Source organism: Babylonia areolata, chromosome 9, assembly GCF_041734735.1.
Source record: "Babylonia areolata isolate BAREFJ2019XMU chromosome 9, ASM4173473v1, whole genome shotgun sequence".
NCBI lineage: Eukaryota > Metazoa > Mollusca > Gastropoda > Neogastropoda > Buccinidae > Babylonia > Babylonia areolata.
Genome location: NC_134884.1, coordinates 42609029 through 42626403, shown reverse-complemented (window position 1 = coordinate 42626403; position 17375 = coordinate 42609029). Strand labels below are relative to the sequence as shown.

The 17375-nt window shown below is 44.9% G+C and overlaps 1 protein-coding gene across 5 annotated transcripts in view; it reads left to right on the top strand.

Moving 5' to 3' along the window:
* The window catches only part of LOC143285479 (septin-7-like), a 108243-nt gene that overhangs the window by 21072 nt on the left and 69796 nt on the right, over positions 1-17375 (top strand). Inside the window, exon 1 of one of the 5 annotated variants that reach the window (XM_076592797.1) lies at positions 13683-15684. The exons of the other annotated variants lie outside the window; for them this stretch is intronic. Within the exon in view, the coding sequence (XP_076448912.1) occupies positions 15634-15684 (51 nt within the window). The 5' untranslated portion in view covers positions 13683-15633. Of the gene's footprint in view, positions 1-13682; positions 15685-17375 lie in introns of those variants that run through there. 5 annotated transcript variants of the gene reach the window in all.

Here is a 17375-nt window from a genome sequence, read left to right as displayed (position 1 = left end):
GGCTGGATCAGTCAGGGTACAGGATGCTTTCATGGTTCCATTAGTGGACTGGGGAGGTTGTAGGTTTGAACCCAGTCAGATGTCGAACAACAGCAACAGTTTCTGGACCTTACACTTGGAACAAGCTCCCTCTTTCACTTCATTAAATCTGTCTTCAGCTGTCCACACAGCTCTTTCAGGTATGGCCGTAGAACCTACCACTTTCCAAAATAGCTCCTCCATCCCCTCCTTCCTCCCTCCTTCTGTCTACACTTTCTCCAGCTTTCAGTCTTCATGTATACTTTTGTATGGAAATGAACAAACAATGAGGCCAGGAGATACTTTTGTATTTTATAAGTTTTTGTGTGCTCAGGCAGGAAGACTGTCAGTGCCGGGAGGTGTCATCCATTTTGTGAAACGTGCATCTCAGCTCCCTCTGAGCAGCACTGTAGGGGTCCTGACCTCTCCGGTCCTGTTGGTGTCAGAGTATAGTCAGGATTATGAAAGAAAATACTTAGAGCCACCATGTCAGGCAGTGTCAGGCCATAAATGAATCCTCAGAGCATCATTGTTAATTGATGTCACTGGTCATATTTGAAAAAAGAAAAAAAAACAAAACAGCGAAAATGTCCTAAATTCACTGCTTTACCATGAGTGGGTGTCAAGGTGGGGCAGCAATAAGAGAGAGAGAGAGAGAGAGAGTCAAGGACTCATAGAATTGAATGTTAGATCTCCAGCCTGTAAATATTTGAGGTGCACATACTCACACATAATTGCACATAATAGACAATGAGCGAATAAATCAGTTAATAACAAATATTTCAACACAGCATAATTCAGAGAGAGAGAGAGAACACATCCAGGCTGGGGTTGGAGGGAGGACTCTCTACTTGTCTCTGGTGGCGACACTGGAAAACGTTTTGGGTGGGGTGGCCACTCTGCCAGGGGGCGCCTGAAGGCAGGGGACAGTGCATGAGGGGAGGGGAGCAAAGGGGGAGGGGGGTTGTGTCAGCTTCAGTGCACAGCTTCAAACAGCCGGGAGGGCAGAGCGGGAGAGAGGTGTGTTCACAGCTGAGCGCTCAGTGTGTCTCTTGGTGCTCAGTGGGACAGTCTCTGATGCTGCAGGACAGCCACATGAGCTGTGTCCCTTTTGTCTGACGCCCCCTCCCCCTCCCCTCCCCACACACTATCCTACCCCCCCTGTGACCTCATCTCCCACTCCCCTGCCCTTCCCTGCATTTGGCATGCTTTGGGGGAGTTCAGATTGGTTTTTTGGACACCGATTTGTTTGTTTTCAGTGAGGATTAACGAAAAACAACCACAACAAAGCATTCTGATGTGTCTTGTCATGGTGGGATTTTCCTTGAGATAAACACCTTTTTCATTTTTGTTTTGATTTTTTTCTTTTTCAGAAATTCTGTGAACTTTAATCCATTACAGATTAACCCCCCCCCCCCCCCACCCATTACTGTGTTATTAGTGCACATTTATGTGAAACTAAACATGCTGTGCCCTGTTGTAGAACACACACCATGCAAACTGAGGATGATGAGATGATTCTTATTGTGTGTGTGTGTGTGTGTGTGTTCATTGTGTGAGTGGGTTAGAGGGTGGGTCAGAGAGAGTGTACTTCACTCTCGCCACAGCCTGAAGACCTCTCTTCCCTTGTGTAAATGCTAACATCAACTCTAATGTTCACACCCAGAAAACGGAATTAGGAATATTGCTGTCTACACAGTCGGGTGAAAACAGTCATGCATGTAAAAGTCCATTAGTACGTTGTATTTTTGTGAAAGTGGGAGTTGCAGCCCACATATATACAAAAGACGAAGAAGAAGAATTTGTCCAGATCGCTGAAGCTTGTACAGCGTGTGAGAAGGCAGCAGTGCTGGACCGTCATTACACAGTGGCCTGATTACCCTTACAGGACCAGCCCTTCTGTCTCCCCCAGACAGCAGCTGTGGATGTCAGGGCTGGTTAGTCAGGCAGGAATTATGGATGGCTGTTGTAATCCATCACTGAGGACCAACCATATTGCATCACAGTGGTTAGAGCAGTGGACCTTCAGTCCTAAGGTCCTGGGTTCAAATCCCATTGATGGTGCCTGGTGGGTTAAGAGTAGAGATTTTTCAAGGTCAACAGATGTGCAAGCCTGCTAATACCTGAACCCCTTTCACAAACAGGTATGTTAATGTTCCTGTAAGTGTAATCAGTGTCAGCGTTACCTGCTGATACCTGAACCCCTTTCACAAACAGGCATGTTAATGTTCCTGTAAGTGTAATCAGTGTCAGCGTTACCTGCTGATACCTGAACCCCTTTCACAAACAGGCATGTTAATGTTCCTGTAAGTGTGATCAGTGTCAGCGTTACCTGCTGATACCTGAACCCCTTTCACAAACAGGCATGTTAATGTTCCTGTAAGTGTAATCAGTGTCAGCGTTCGATGAGAAACAAGTACACACAGCATGCTCACAAAAAACAAAAAAAGTGTAGGGCTGATTACACCATTTCATGGTGGGATAAAAACAGTCATGGAGGTATAAGCTCACTTCTACATTATATGAGTGAATGAAGGAGTTTGCGGTCCACAAATGCAGAAAAAAAAAGTAGAAGCAGCAGCATGTATGTTGCACATGTATATAGACTAATGAAACATCCATTAACAGGAGATGAGTATGTCAACGCTGTCTCAAGATTAGCTCGAAAAGAACCATCTCCTCTATATAGCTGACAAATGATAAATGTATGCATTTCATTTTGGGGGGTGGGGGCTGGGGTGTGTGTGTGTGTGTAGGGTGGGGGGTGGAGTGCAAGAAGAAAATAAAAACCTTGGTGATGTGTTCTTTTTAAGAGATCACGATGCTGCCAGAATTCCAAGTGGAGAAATATGTTGGAACAAGGGGAGAAGGAGCAGGAATTTAAACAATACAATGTAATGGTTACATTACGGTTGCACTAAATCATAGTATCATTGAACAGCCTATCATACCAAACTTCCGTATGGTGTGTTTCACTGTTTGTTGTTTTTGCTCATGTATTGAATGCTAGGGCCTCCAGTTTCTTCTCCTGGTTATTTCAGTGTTCAGTCAAACCATTTTGATCCCCTTTCCTTCCACACTGTGAATTACTGATGTGGACTTGTGGAGAAGCTCTCACCTGTGATGATTTCTTGAGTGGTTTCTTCTTTTGTGGGCTGCACCTCCTGTGTTCACTTGCTTATGATGGGATTTGACAGATATGACCCTTTTTTTACTCCGCTCCTAAGACAGCTGTAATGTTTTCATTTGTGTGCGTTTTGACTGTGTTCATATTTCTATAAACCACTGTAAGCTGATATATGTATTTGTTATCCTGCATGCATAATATATACACGTGACGGGGGTTCAGGCCCTAACAGCCCTGCACATCTGTTTCCCTGGAAGATAAGAAAAATCTCTACTTTTAACGCACCAAGTGTTTTGCTAACCCACCAAGTGTCAATACTGGGATGGAACACGAGACCCTTGGATTGGAAGTGTAGCACTTTAACCATTCCTCTGCTGCACCCATCACTTTCCACAGTCTGATTCACCGACTGGACAAACTCCTTTTTTTTTTTTAACATTTCCTTTCATCAGACACTACGCACGATTTATACTTAATACTTTCTCGGTTTCTGATGAAGTCCCATATGAAACATGCACGAAGCAAAGGATCACTTCACAACAGCATCAGCACTGGTAGCAGCTGTAGTCTTTTGGTTTTTCTTACTTACTGCTCATTGTGCCCTGTGGCATGATTCATGCAAGGTAGCAACATGTCTTTGGTTTGGGCAGAATATGGCTCACACATGATCAAAATTGATGAAAGTTGCCAACAAGCTTTAGGACAGCATGGAAGCAGAATAGAATCCATACCAGTGAACTAGTAGAGGCTGTCTGTAGCAGCCTTAACCTGTATCAGTTTTATCTAAAGCAACATATTACAGCTTTCTCTTAATTGAATCTCCCAGATTTCCTGTATTGATATATCCAAAATTACCCAGAGCTCTCTTTTGATTGAATCTCTCAAATTTCCTGTATTAGTTTATCCCAAATCACACAAAGCTCTCTCTTGATTAAATCTCCCGTGATTTCCGGACCGGCAAGGAATAAATCATACAGGACTCTATTTCTGGCTTGAGGGTCCCTGCTCTTGTCCCTAAGTGCTATCATCCTTCCATCTGTGGCTGATCTGGCTGACAGCTTGGTCAGAATTTGTAGCAGTTTTTGCCTCTGGCAGTTCAGTCTTAACCACATTTTATAGACCATGTCTGGCAATTGTAACACTCTCTCTCACTTGGTTTGCTTTTTTTTTTCATCGTGTGTCTTTTAATGTACATATTTGTTTCCTTGATCAATTTATTTCATTTTGATGTGATCTTTTACACATACTCATGGTAACTCTCATTGCCTGATCAGCGCATTGGGTCTATGTGACAGTCAGGGATCTGTTCCCTTTTAATAGTTTTATAAAAAAAAAAAAAAAAATGCAGATGCAGTGTTGAGTGTATGGATCATTCTGCCCGCTTTGTTGCCTCCTTGGAACTGAAACTCCAGCCAACAGCTTGGTCAAAATCATCAGCAATTTTTGCTCCCTAGCAGTTGAGCATAACCAAATTTTACAGGCTATGGCTGGCAACAGTTACACTCACTGAGTCTCTCTCCCTCCTGTTTGCCTTTTGTCTAGTGTGGAAATGTCTGGGGTCTGTTCTTCCAAGGTTGTCTGCCTGTTTAAACAAGCATGACATCTTGTCTTGAATGGATTTTTATGATAGTATTATTTCAACACTGTCTGTTTTTGTGTTTGTGTGTGTGTGTGTTTTACTGGGACATCTGTTGTGGGACTTTGCTGTCTTGAGAGGTTTTGAAATAAACTGTAGGTGCTTGCAGCGCTCTTGAGTTCAAATGGGGGCCATATTTCAGTATTTGTTGTTCTAACAGTGCCATTCGTACTTACTTATTTACGTAATCCTCTTTGTGCCCTGTGGCACAGAAGGCTATCACCAGAGTTCTTCACTGCTGTTTGCATTGTGCTGTTTCAGCTAGTTTTCACCAGACATAGCCTTTCAGCTTCAGTTCTTTTTCAAGCATTCCCTGCCTTGTCTCCCCTGTCTTCCTCACACCTTGGTGTCCAGCAGAGGGCTGCTCTTGCAAGAGCATGTGGTGGTATGCATTGTAAGGACGTGTCCTATCCAGTGCTGTCTTCTTCGCTTGGTGTCTATGGTCAAGTCCAGCATGGAGGTTCTTTCTAGACATTCAGTGTCTGTGATGGTGTTTGGCAAGACAAAATGTTAAGGATTCACCGAAGGCAGTGGTAGTAGTGCTGGTGTCTCTGACAAAAGCAGAAGAAACAAGGATGGTTCTATGAATATTAGAACAAACCAAAGATGGCAACAACTAAACCAGAATATCTGTTGTCAAGAGTTTTGAATGGAAAACTTGTAAGATGAAGAATCAGCAGAAAGACATGTGAAATGTGTTCAGTTGTGTGGGGAAAGTGGTGAAGATGGTGGACTGTATTTCTGGCTTGAAGGATTCGTCTTATCTTTCCTGCTTCAGCCTCTGTAGATTTGGGGGAAGAGCTGTGTTGCTTAGATTTTCAGGCATGGTGATGTGTATGTCATGTTTACTGTGTGTGTGTGTGTGTGTGTGTGTGTGTGTGTGTGTGTGTGTGTGTGTTGTATGTAAGTGTGAGTATGTTTGGTGATGCACAAGCTTAAATCTTATATAAAGAAGTATGTGTGTGTATGAATGCACTGTGTGTTTATGTGTGTGTGTGTGTGTATGTGTGTGTGTGGAGATGATGCAATAGTTTGGATATAGTATGAAGAAGTGTGTGTGTACATATGTTCTACTCTATGTTGATATGCCCATGAAACGGAAAAAGAACATCACTGGTTGTACCTACATTTCCAAACACTGAGCTACAAACAAAACCGGAATGACTAAGCAACATCCTTTGGCATCATTGTCATGCTTGACCATTCTCGCAAACTCATTACAAGAGATTGCCAACAGAAGAAGGATGCTCACTCTTACAGGAGACATTCCATCAACCGTCACTGTGTAAACACACCCACCTGTCTGGTGCTCTCATGCACTGCTAATGCAGGTAACACACACACAGGCACACATGCACACACCACACAGTGCCACAGATACATGTGCCTGCACTAAAGTGTATAGACTGAGGCACAAGATATTTATATACTACAGTGATTCAGTTAGATATGCTCATTTGCACACAAGCATGCACCAACAAACACACTTATTGTGTGTTTACTTTTGTGTTCATGCAGTGACTTGCTTTTTTATTTTATTTTATTTTTTTAACAAGCACATGTAACTCATGTACATGTGTACAAGGGTGTGTATGCATGTGCTCACACACGGTGCAGATACTCACTCACACACACACACACACACACATACCCACAGTCATGCTTGCATGCAGGCACAGACACTTGCACGCGTGTGCGCGCACACACACACACACACACACACCCTCACACATGCTATTCAGTATTGCTTCCGTGCATGCATGAGCTCACTCACAAAGTTGGGGTTTCTACAAACACACTAATATTTACAATGCAGTGCATGATTATTATGGACTGTAGTGTATGGAGATGTGAATGCACACAGAATCACAATGATGCAGAATCTTTGACTGAGGCTTCAATCTCTTAGTCAGACACATGCGTGCATACATAACTAACATTAACTAACATCAACATATATATATATATACACAGACATGAGTACACATAAATGATGTGCAGAGGTGCATGATTTGTTAATATGAACCTGCTCTTCTTCTTACACATTCAAGAGATCCCATGTTCACTTGTATGTTCGAGTGGACTTTTGAGTGTTTCACTATTTTTACCCTGCCATGAAGACAGCCATACTCCATTTTCAGGGGTACTATGTACCTCTCTTTAGTTCCTGTATCATACAGGCGTGCACACACATGCACACACACACACATGTACACACATGCATGCACACAAGCATGCATGCATGCATGCACACGCATACACATGGATGCATGCACAGAAGCACACATGCAAATAGACATGCAGGCATGCACACACATACAAACACACACACACACACACACACATGGATGCACACACAGAAGTGCACACACACTCACACACACCACACACTCAAACCAAAACACTCAGTCCCTCCAGGAGAGAAGATAGATTACATAATATATCCTCATCTTTTTTTTCTTTTTCTTTCTTTCTTTCTTTTTTTTCTCAACTCCCTCATCATTCCTTGAACCTGGCAACCCCTAATGCAGTGTAGTGACCCTCTGTTTACCATTGTCTTGAGGGTCCGCGTTCAGAGTCCAAGTGCTATTGTGGGGCCCGCTTTCCCCTGTCACTTTGCATCACTCACCACCCTCCTTAAATCCTCACGCCTCATTTCGGTGAGCTGAAAGGGAGGGTCATGGATCGTTAAGCTGATTGTGCAGTCTGTTTGTCATTGCTGGCAAGTGGTGGTGGTTGTGGGTTTTTTTAAATTTTTAAAATTTTTTTTAAGGAGGGGGCGCGGGGCAGGGATGGGGTGGGAGTGGGTTTGCAGGGGAGAGGGTTGGGGTGGTGTAGGGAGGTGTGTGTGTGGTGGTGTGGTGGTGGTGGTGGTGGTGGTGATCTGGTGTGTTAACACACTGGCACTCTTGTGTTCTTAGTTATTGTTCTTGCTTGTAGTTCCTTTGTGTGTATGTGTGTGGGCATGTGGTGTGTGTGTGTGTGTGTGTGTGTGTGTGTGTGTGTGTTGCTGGCATGTGTGTCGCTGGCATGTGTGTGATGATGGAGGTGGCTGCCAACAGATGCCTGTACTCCACTGGCTCTGGAACAGGAAAAGCCACCCAAACAAGCTGTCCAGGAATCGATTTGAACAGATAACATAAAATGCCATACACTTGAAGCTGCAGATTTTTTTTTCCTGCACCTTCATCTGCATTGTTTTAGTGACACTACTCCCACGCTACTCTATACGAGTTCCCCATACACAGTCACATCCAGGTTTGTTGGAGTACCAGCATCGGCAGTCCTCAGGGAATCATCCAGGTTAGGTCACCAGTGGGCCACACTACAGAGGAGACCCTGCACTGCTTCCGAAGTCACTTCAGTGGTGTTCAGTAGTTGCTATTCTGATTTTAGCATACTTATGACACCAGTCACTAAGCCACCAACTGACAGTGGAGCTAGACTGAGTCAGTGACTGTCTTCCCCAGAGTGAAGACCGCAACCATGTCCTTCCAATGAGAGTTCCCCCTTGAATCTGCTGATGCAGGACTTACCCCAAGCAAAGAAGTGGAGAGGGATCGTAACTGGGGTTACCATGAGAGCAGGGCGTGAAAGGCCATGAAACTTAGGACAATTTTTCTTTATATATATATATATATATATATATATATATATATATATAGAGAGAGAGAGAGAGAGAGAGAGAGAGAGAGAATGATGATGAAGGTGGAGGATGACGGTAATGATGCTACCACGGAGGTCCAGTTTAGGTTTGGGACAACATGACAAGGCTGTACTCTATGCTTATTTTCATAATGCACTCTGGGCATTATTGTATTATCTCGGCATGTCTGTCACACACACACACACACACACACACACACACACACACACACACACTCATGCATGCACGCATACAAACACACACACTCACAGACACATGCATGCAGAGAGAGAGAGAAAGAGAGAGAGAGGGGGGTAGCAAAAGAGGCAATGCACTGATCCAGACTGGAGAACTCCCCCCCCCCCCCCCCCAGCTCTTTCACGGGGACTTGCCGATTAAGTTCATGTCAAGATACAAAGCTGTTTCTGTTTCTTATTATGCGGTGCCACAGTTCACTCCCCACCCCTTTATATTGTATAGTTGTTTGTTTTCTAATGAATGAGGGGATAGTTTAAGGCACTAACAAGAAGAGCAGTTGTGGGGAAGTGGAGGGGCAGAGGAGTGGCCATAGTCTTTACACACATACCAGTGGTCGTATTCTTGTCACAGATATCTGACATGTGTGTGTGTGTGTGTGTGTGTGTGTGTGTGTGGTGTGTGTGTGTGTGTGTGTGTGTGTTAATTAAGGGCAGAGGGGTGAGGGGGGGTGAGTAGGTGGGTGGTCTCTGCTGTGCAGATCGCACAGCCCCCGACACAGGTCAGTTAGGACCGTCAGTGGTGAAGCCTTGTCACCCCGAGGAAAATGAAGGGAGGGGGCCTCACAGTATCGGGTGTCGTGACGCTGGGACCTTTTAAGTGAAAGAAGACCCGGACCGGAAAATGTTGTCAGGGTTCATAAAATTTGTTCTTTTTCCAAAAAGGATGTTTAGAAAATGACATAGCATTTTTAAGTCCTTATTTTATTATTTTTATGGCCCAGGTTTGTAAAAAAAAACACAAACAAACCAGCAACTGTCGCTTGGGCTCTCTTTGGGGGAAAAAGTATATATATATATATATATATATATGTGTGTGTGTGTGTGTGTGTGGGTGTGTGTGTGTGTGTGTGTATATAAAATAACAACAACAAAAACCCAACAGCATCGTTTCTGATAATCAATTATTAATAAAGGATGCCCCGCATGAATTAAGAAATGAAAACAGAACAATGATTTCAAACAGAAAGAAAACGATTTTGAGATGACCTCTTCAACTGAAGTCGAAGGTCTCATCTCTGCAGCCGGCAGAAAACAGTTTACTCAGTCAAAGGGCATTAAGCTGACAATCCGGAATAACGTGCCTTACATCCGGGTTCCCGATGCAAAAAATCTCTCAAATTTTGTGTTGCTTTTTTTTTTTCCTTTAAGTTTGAAAAATGATTTTGTTATGAAAAACCTGTATGAAACCATCGTTATTCACAAAGTGGACAAGCCAGAAGATCTCTTCCCCACACCCCCATCCCACACACACCTAACACACAGACTGAAGGGCATCACTCTCTGTCGGTAAAAAACCATATATATATATATATATATCTCAGTGGTAAAGACTGTTTAGTTAAGGTTGGTATCAGTTGTTCCAGTGCATACACCCCATTTCCGGTACTGCGTGTCGCATGAGGGAGTTGGGGGATGGGAGGGGGCGTGGGGAGGGGGTCGTAGATGCTTGTTATTATTTCCCTTTGGCTGGTGTTGTTGGGCAGTAATGTTATCAGTTTCATTCTTCTTCTTCTTATCTTTGAGGTTGAAGCAGAGAGAGGTTAGCCTGCGCGCGCGCGCTTGTGTGTGTTGATGTTGGGAAGAATTGGGAGTGTGGGAAGGGTTGTGGGGTGGTGATGGTTTTATTTTTGTACGTCATCTTTGCGTTAAAAACAAAAACAACACACACACACACACACACACACAAAACAACCCCCCCACCCCTCCCCACACACACAAAACCCACGTCGTGAGTGGATTTGCGTACATTCTGTCGAGATTCTCCAGTACAGTGTTGAATAGAAGGTATAAGACTTTACGACCAGCCTTCCTATTTGTTTTTCCATGTGTGTGTGTGTGTGTGTGTGTGTATTTGACCTTAAGTTAGACGTGTGCTATCACACAACAGATATGGTTGATACTCATACTCGTCAAGAGGGAAGGGGAGTGGGAAGGCCCGAGGGGGGTGTTAGATTTGACACCTTAATCAGTTACAACATCGCCACACTGACATTACTTTATATGGGGGCAGTTAGATCCCCTCAGTGATAATTCACAGCCTTCGGACTATGTGCGTGTAGGTGGGAGGTAGGAGGGGAGGGGTCACTGAGTGCGCGCGTGCGTGCGTGCGTGTGCATTGTGTGTGAGTGTGTATTCGCGCGCGAGCGCGTGTGTGTGAGGGTTAGTGCGCGTTTATCTACAATTGATTTTCTCAGAACAGGTAACTCCGCATAATCATCGTGCAATGAGAAAGCTCATGACTAATTTCCCTTCTTCCTGGTTTGTCCAGTTCCAAGTTAAGAGCTTTGCAACAAATATATATATATAGCTAGCAGTGACGTCCCATTCAAACTGGTAGAAAAACAGAGGGAGGCAATTTGACGATTGAAAAAGAACACAACCCCCCCCCCCCACAAAAACCCCGGAGTTAATGACATATTAAACGTGTGACATAGATTAACGTCGCTCTGTGGGATTGTCGACAGATGATTGCGTCATTGTTTTCATCCCCCTACCCGAATACCTCCATTCCGTGTCTTTGAAAAAAAACAAACCCACACACAAAAAAAAACACACACACAAAAACAACATGAAAAAAACAAAACAAAAAAACCCCCTCGTAGTTGCAATTACATAACTGGCTGAAGCAGCGTGTGTTGAGATGGCGGGTAATTTTAAACAACCGTTTTGATTTTTCGTGTGTGTGTGTGTGTGTGTGTGCGTGTGTGTGTGTGTGTGTGTGTGTGTGTGAGAGAGAGAGAGAGAGAGAGAGAGAGAGAGAGAGAGAGATGTGCCATAATTGATGGATGGATCACTTCAGTAACGGATGAAATCGCCGGATTGGCCATAACTGCTGACCTCGGCTGAGAAAAATAAAGTAAACAGAACGGTTTTTCAACAATGAAAGCTATGTTATGTTCGGTTTCCCTTTAAAAGGACGTTCTTCTTCCCGGCTCTTGTGTGTTCGTATGTTCGTGCGCTGCAACTCCCACGTTCATTGGAAAACATGTACGAGTGAGCTTACACTTGCCTGACCGTTTTTACACTGACTTGTATGCATCCATACCCCGGCAGTCTTGATCAGTTCATGGCCTTCGCGAATGGGCAATGATGAGTTGATAACTAATAGTCGTTACACGTGTTATACTCACGCTAAACCACAACCACCACCCCTCCTTCCAGCGCGCGCGCACACACACACACACACCATTTGCTTCCTCTAACCTACATTTGGGTTCAACAAAGAGGCCGAAGGAGGGAGGGGGCGGAGAGATGAATTAAATCTGGATTAAATGTTCATGGGGGTGAAAACCCAGTCGTCACCTACTGTGTAAATCCGACCATACCACTGTGGGTTTGAAAGACTCTTCCAACCCCTCCGGCTCCCCCCCACCAAGACAGACGCATCACAAGGAGACACAGAGGGCTTCTTTTTATGGACGTAAAGGCTTTCCTGGGCAGGCGTGGAAATCGGGAGGAGGAGGCCCCCGCTCGGACGTTGTTACATTGACAAGTGGCGGCTCCCCGATTATTGCGACCTCACACCAGGGCCTTTACGTGGATCTTGGTTTCCCATCCCCACCACCCACCTCTCTCACACACACCACTCCTCTCCTTCCGTGTCCTTTGCTTCAGGGGGTTTGGGGGAAGACAAATCAGTGATGAATGTGTGTGTGTGTGTGTGTGTGTGTGTGTGTGAGGGGGGCAGAGTGTGTGTGTGTGTGTGTGGGGGGGTTGTAATAAAAGACAGTGCTTGAGGGTGGTGGGCAGGAAACGAGGTGGGCCAGAAGCCCCAGACAGCTACTTAACCTGCGGGAGGTCCCGGGGTCAGCGCGCGCGCCCGCGCGTGTGTATTTGTGTGTGTGTGTGTGTGACGGTGTGTGTGTCCAGGTTTGTGTGATGGGGCAGCCACGGGGGGAATGGAATGGCAAGCAGTTGGTAAATTTACACACCGAATTATCCCCCCTCCCACACCCCCCCCCCCCCTTTTTTTTTTTTTTCTTTTTTTTTTAAAATATGTGTGGGTTTTTTTTCGGGGAGACGGGTCCCCTCTCTTTCGAAAGTGATGGGCTGTTGAACCCAACAAAATGTAAACCTCGCTGCAAGTTTGACACACACTATCGTGCACGTCTCTTAGTTACGTTGAGTCAGCACTGACTCAATAGACTGTTGATACGGACACCCTGAGGTATTTTTAAGTGGCCTACCTGGAAAACAGAGAATGACTGGTGGGGTAAAAACAGTTATACTCATTACAGCCCACTCATGGAAAAGAGTGAAGGTGGAATCTGCAGCCAACGAACGAAAAAGGAAAATAAAGAAAAAAAAAGCAAACAAACAATAGCAGTATAATTATATCAGTGGCCGGGCTCAGTAGAGCATCGTGCTGTCAGTTTCAGTCAGGCACAGGACCAAGCGTATCGGTAGACTGGGGTGGGTTCACGTTATCTCGGGGTATTCGTGTCAGGCCAGAGACGTACACGAGATATAATAGGTCTGTGGTTTAGTGGACAGAGACCCATTGACCACACGCTTAACTTGTCAGCCAAGATAGACGAGCGGGTGGGTGGTCAGGGTAAGTCCCAAAGTCTTCCCAGTGCAACAGGGGAGCTGTCAGGAATTCATCCTATCTTCACCGACACACCCACCTCAGTGGGGAAGAGCTTTGGCAAACTTTCTCTGACGACGTGTTGCCGAACAAAGCATGGGCAAGGTTTTCCCCCCAAAGCGGTCACAGTGACATTTTGATCAGTTGAGCATATTTGTGCAGGCTTTTCCGTTAGCTGTCACGTTTGTGTTTGAATAGTGGTTTCGAACAGCGCAGTCAGACTGATTGATATTGGAGACAGATCGAGCACAGAGCCCACGTTTGTTTTGTGTGCGCTCTCCTGACGAGAAGGCCGCGGTAGCACTCGTAAAAGTCGTCTGCCCGTCAGTGGGATTGGCGCGCTTTGAAGTGCAGCTGGCGCGAATCGTGATTTCATTCAGCGATAGCCAGCGCGCTCTGCTGATTTCAAATTGGTTGAATCACGCTCCCTCCCGATCGAGAGAACTGAAGGCTTGCGTAACGATTGGAAGTAAAGAAATCGTCAGCATCGGGAAAGGAAAAACCTGACGTGGCTGATAAATGAGAGTGGCTCAGCCGGTGTTAGAGAGAGTGTCAGTACTGACGTGCTTCACAGGGCGGGTAAGGAAGTACAAAGGAGACAGCTTGTAGAAGGGACGACCGACTGAGTATCGTTAATCATTACAGCAGTCTGATTGTTACCGGTGTGGTGGTGTTACCTGGCCGGGTGAGGAAAATCGGCCTCGGCTTTGTGGCTGTGATTTGTAGTGTAGCGACCGGCCACTGAGGCGGTGGAATAAGAGAGGGAGAAACAAATCAAGGGTTGTGAGTTGTTTCGATTCTCCCAGCAAACCCGACGAAGGGCATAAACAGTGAAACGATTGTACTTTTGTGGCGTTTCCCCCGTGTTCCTCCGACCTGTTGCGCTCCATCTCTGTCACTTTCATCTGGTGGTGTCTGGCCCGGGACAACATGGGAACAGCGCTCAGCTCCTGTGTCATCACACGGAGCTGACCCGTGACCTGAAACCTAACACTTTCACTGAAGGCCGCGGTGAAGAGGCTGCGGTTACCCACTCCAGCCTGTTTTCACTTTTCGTTCACTTCTTCACTAGCACGTAGGCCCTTTTGCTTGTCTGTGACTGTGATCGACCAGCGCCAGACCTCTCTGTGTGACCAGCCTGTTGATGCTAACACGCCTGTGTGTGTGTTCCTCAGTTCGGTACAGCCAACGTTAGAAAATGCAGGTGCTTTGTTGATAGCGTCCAAACTGACTGATTCAGACAGCGTTGCGTGCCACGCGCCGCGTTTGAATCACAGCTGATAAAAAAAAAGAAAGAAAAAAAGTTGCATCTGTTGGATTGAACTTAGAACGTTTTTGGCCAGTCGGCTAGCATCTTTGGTTTCCTACATAATATTTTCATACCGAGTGTTGCATTGTGGAGCAAGGTCAGGTTGTGTGTTGTTGACCCAGTGTGGGGGGAGATAAATCGTGACGCGGGACACGTGGCCTTTGTTTACAAGATCCTATCCGAGACCCGCATTGTGTGGTGTGCTGTGTGAGGGTAGACTTCAGTTCGGGCAGGGCCCTACCCTGACTGCTGACTGCTGTTTGGACTTCTCGCCCTCCAGTCTGCCTCCCCACACACCTCCACCCTCCCTCTCACCTGTTCATAGTTTGCACAGTTGCCCCTTTCTTCCGGTGGGGCTTACAGTAAAATCACCACAGCGGCCTGTATCTAATTTTCTGCTTGGGCGTAAAGAGAGAAAGCAGAGCTGTTGCTGAAACAATTCAGTGCCAGACTTTCCAGACTTCGTGGAGACTGCAAAGTGAATTTGAGTTGTGTGGGATACCAACCAGTGTGTGAGGAGTTTTAACTATTCTAAGTCCAGTCAACAGTGGATGAAGATCTTCATTCTCAGTCAGTGTGCATGTTTGACATATTTTCCTGTGCAAACATTGGCAGGGTGGTGGCATGTTAGCTGTGATAGTGAATGGGTGTGTCTTGCGGCTGGTGGGGACTCTGAAGATTAAAAGTTCAGCCAACTCATGCAGTGACGGAGTGTGATTGGGAACTCTTTTCTGTTGGTGGTTGTGAGTGCTCGCAAGTGTGTCAACACCATCAGCTGATACAGGGCTTTACTGATTGATGTATCAAGTACACCAGACTTGCACGTAACAAGCAGTGGCGAGTGCAGTGTTGTGTTTTGTGACCCGTCCTCTGAAGTGTGAGGAATTGGTGCAGTGACACAGCAAAGAGAGTGAATTTACCACCAGCAGGGATCTGCAGGGCTTTCTGGATAATTTCTTTGCACTGTTTTCAGCGGTTCAGTGAAGGTATTCAATACACACACTGTGCACAGGGTAGTGAAGCATTCAGTGATCAAGCCACGTTCACTCACCATGGCTCGCCGACCTCTCTACAGTCATGGGTCCTTTGGGATAGCTGATAAGGTACTGCCCTTCATCATACCTCCCTTCTCCCTTCCCTCCCTACCTTCTTCCTTTATCATTTCTTTGCAGTGGACTATTTTGTGTTCTTTTTCTTATCAAAGAACATTTTACAATTATTCATGTTACATGATTACACTCACATTGCAGTATATAAGCATGAGTAGTGGCATATGTCCAAGCACAATGAAAGGCTGTTTATTTTGCTTGCTTGAAATATGGTCTTCACAGTTACTAGTAACTCTACAGTCTTTGTTTTTGTTTTACTCTTCTTTCCTGTCATTCTTTTTCCCACTTGATTCTTGCGTGTTCAGTTTGTGGTTGACATGTCCCTTAATATCTTTATCTCATTTCTGTGTATTAATTAGTGTTATCCTGTATCATGCATGTTGAGTCATGTCACTAATTTATCATGTGCAATTAGTCACAATCTGATGAAGGTGGGGGTGGGGGGTGGGGGGGCAGGGAGCAACATCACTGAAAGAGATCATTGGTCATATTTCCTTTCAGGCCATCATGCCTGTGGTTTCGTTTCAGGGTGTGAGAGATAAGGTGTGGGTCAGGGGTATGGGCCACCATTTGTGGAGTGATGGATCTTTACTGGCTTTCTATTGGACTGTTTATGTTGACAGCTGTTTTGTTTTCCTTCATTTACTTTTGTTTCTTTTCTTCTTTATTCTGTTCCTTCACAGTTTCAGTTTGTCTAGATCTTTTTTAATTTTTTATTTTTAACCATTTGCTGCTTAAATAAATGAAAAAACAACAACAAAAAACAAACAAAACAAAAAAAACCCAGACACTGAGACAGGCACAACAACCTAGTGGTTGGAGTGATGGACTTTCTGTCTGAAGGTCTAGGGTTTGAATCCTGGTGCGTTTTGCAACACCTGTTTTTCCAGTCTCCCAGGTCAACATGTATGCTACTTTTGGTGCAGACCTGCTTTTGCAGAAATCCAGTCTGAATGTGCACATGCTGAAGATGACATAGGAATGTTAACACTATAACAGTCCTGTAATCCAGTTCAACAGTCTTGTAATCCAGTTCACATTGATGTTTGGTGGAATTACTGAAAAATGGAATACCCAGCATACACACACCCCTGACAGCACATTGTGGCTTTCTAAATGAGTAAATATAGCAAATGATAGGACAGAAATGATCATACACATTAAATCCATTGCACTCACTGGCCATACAGTGGGACCCCTTGAACACAGGAAGTTCTATGGATCAGTGAATCAACTGACACATAAGTGCACACTCGCTTACAGTTACACACTGATGAAAATGCTGTGTGTATACACACAAACACGTACCACAAACAGTTGAAACACACAGATACCTGGAGGGAAAGGGAGTAGGGAGCTGAAACTGATAGTGATACACAATAGCTCTTTCTGCATTAGATATTGTGTTCCCTTGACAAGTGCCAAGGTACATTTGATTAATTAATATGATATGAACTAATGAAGTGGTTTGGGTGAATCAAAATATTTCCAACTTTACTTCATAATGAAATGATAGTTTCAGGTAGATCAGTCGCAGAAGAAAAAAGCCAAGACAAACACAGGGCTGGAGGGGCCCTTGCTTAGTTCGATTGACACTTGACATTTTATTGACATGGATGTTTAGTTTTGACTATTGGGATGAGACCACCTTCATTCATAAAAGTATGTTATTGTATACAGTATAG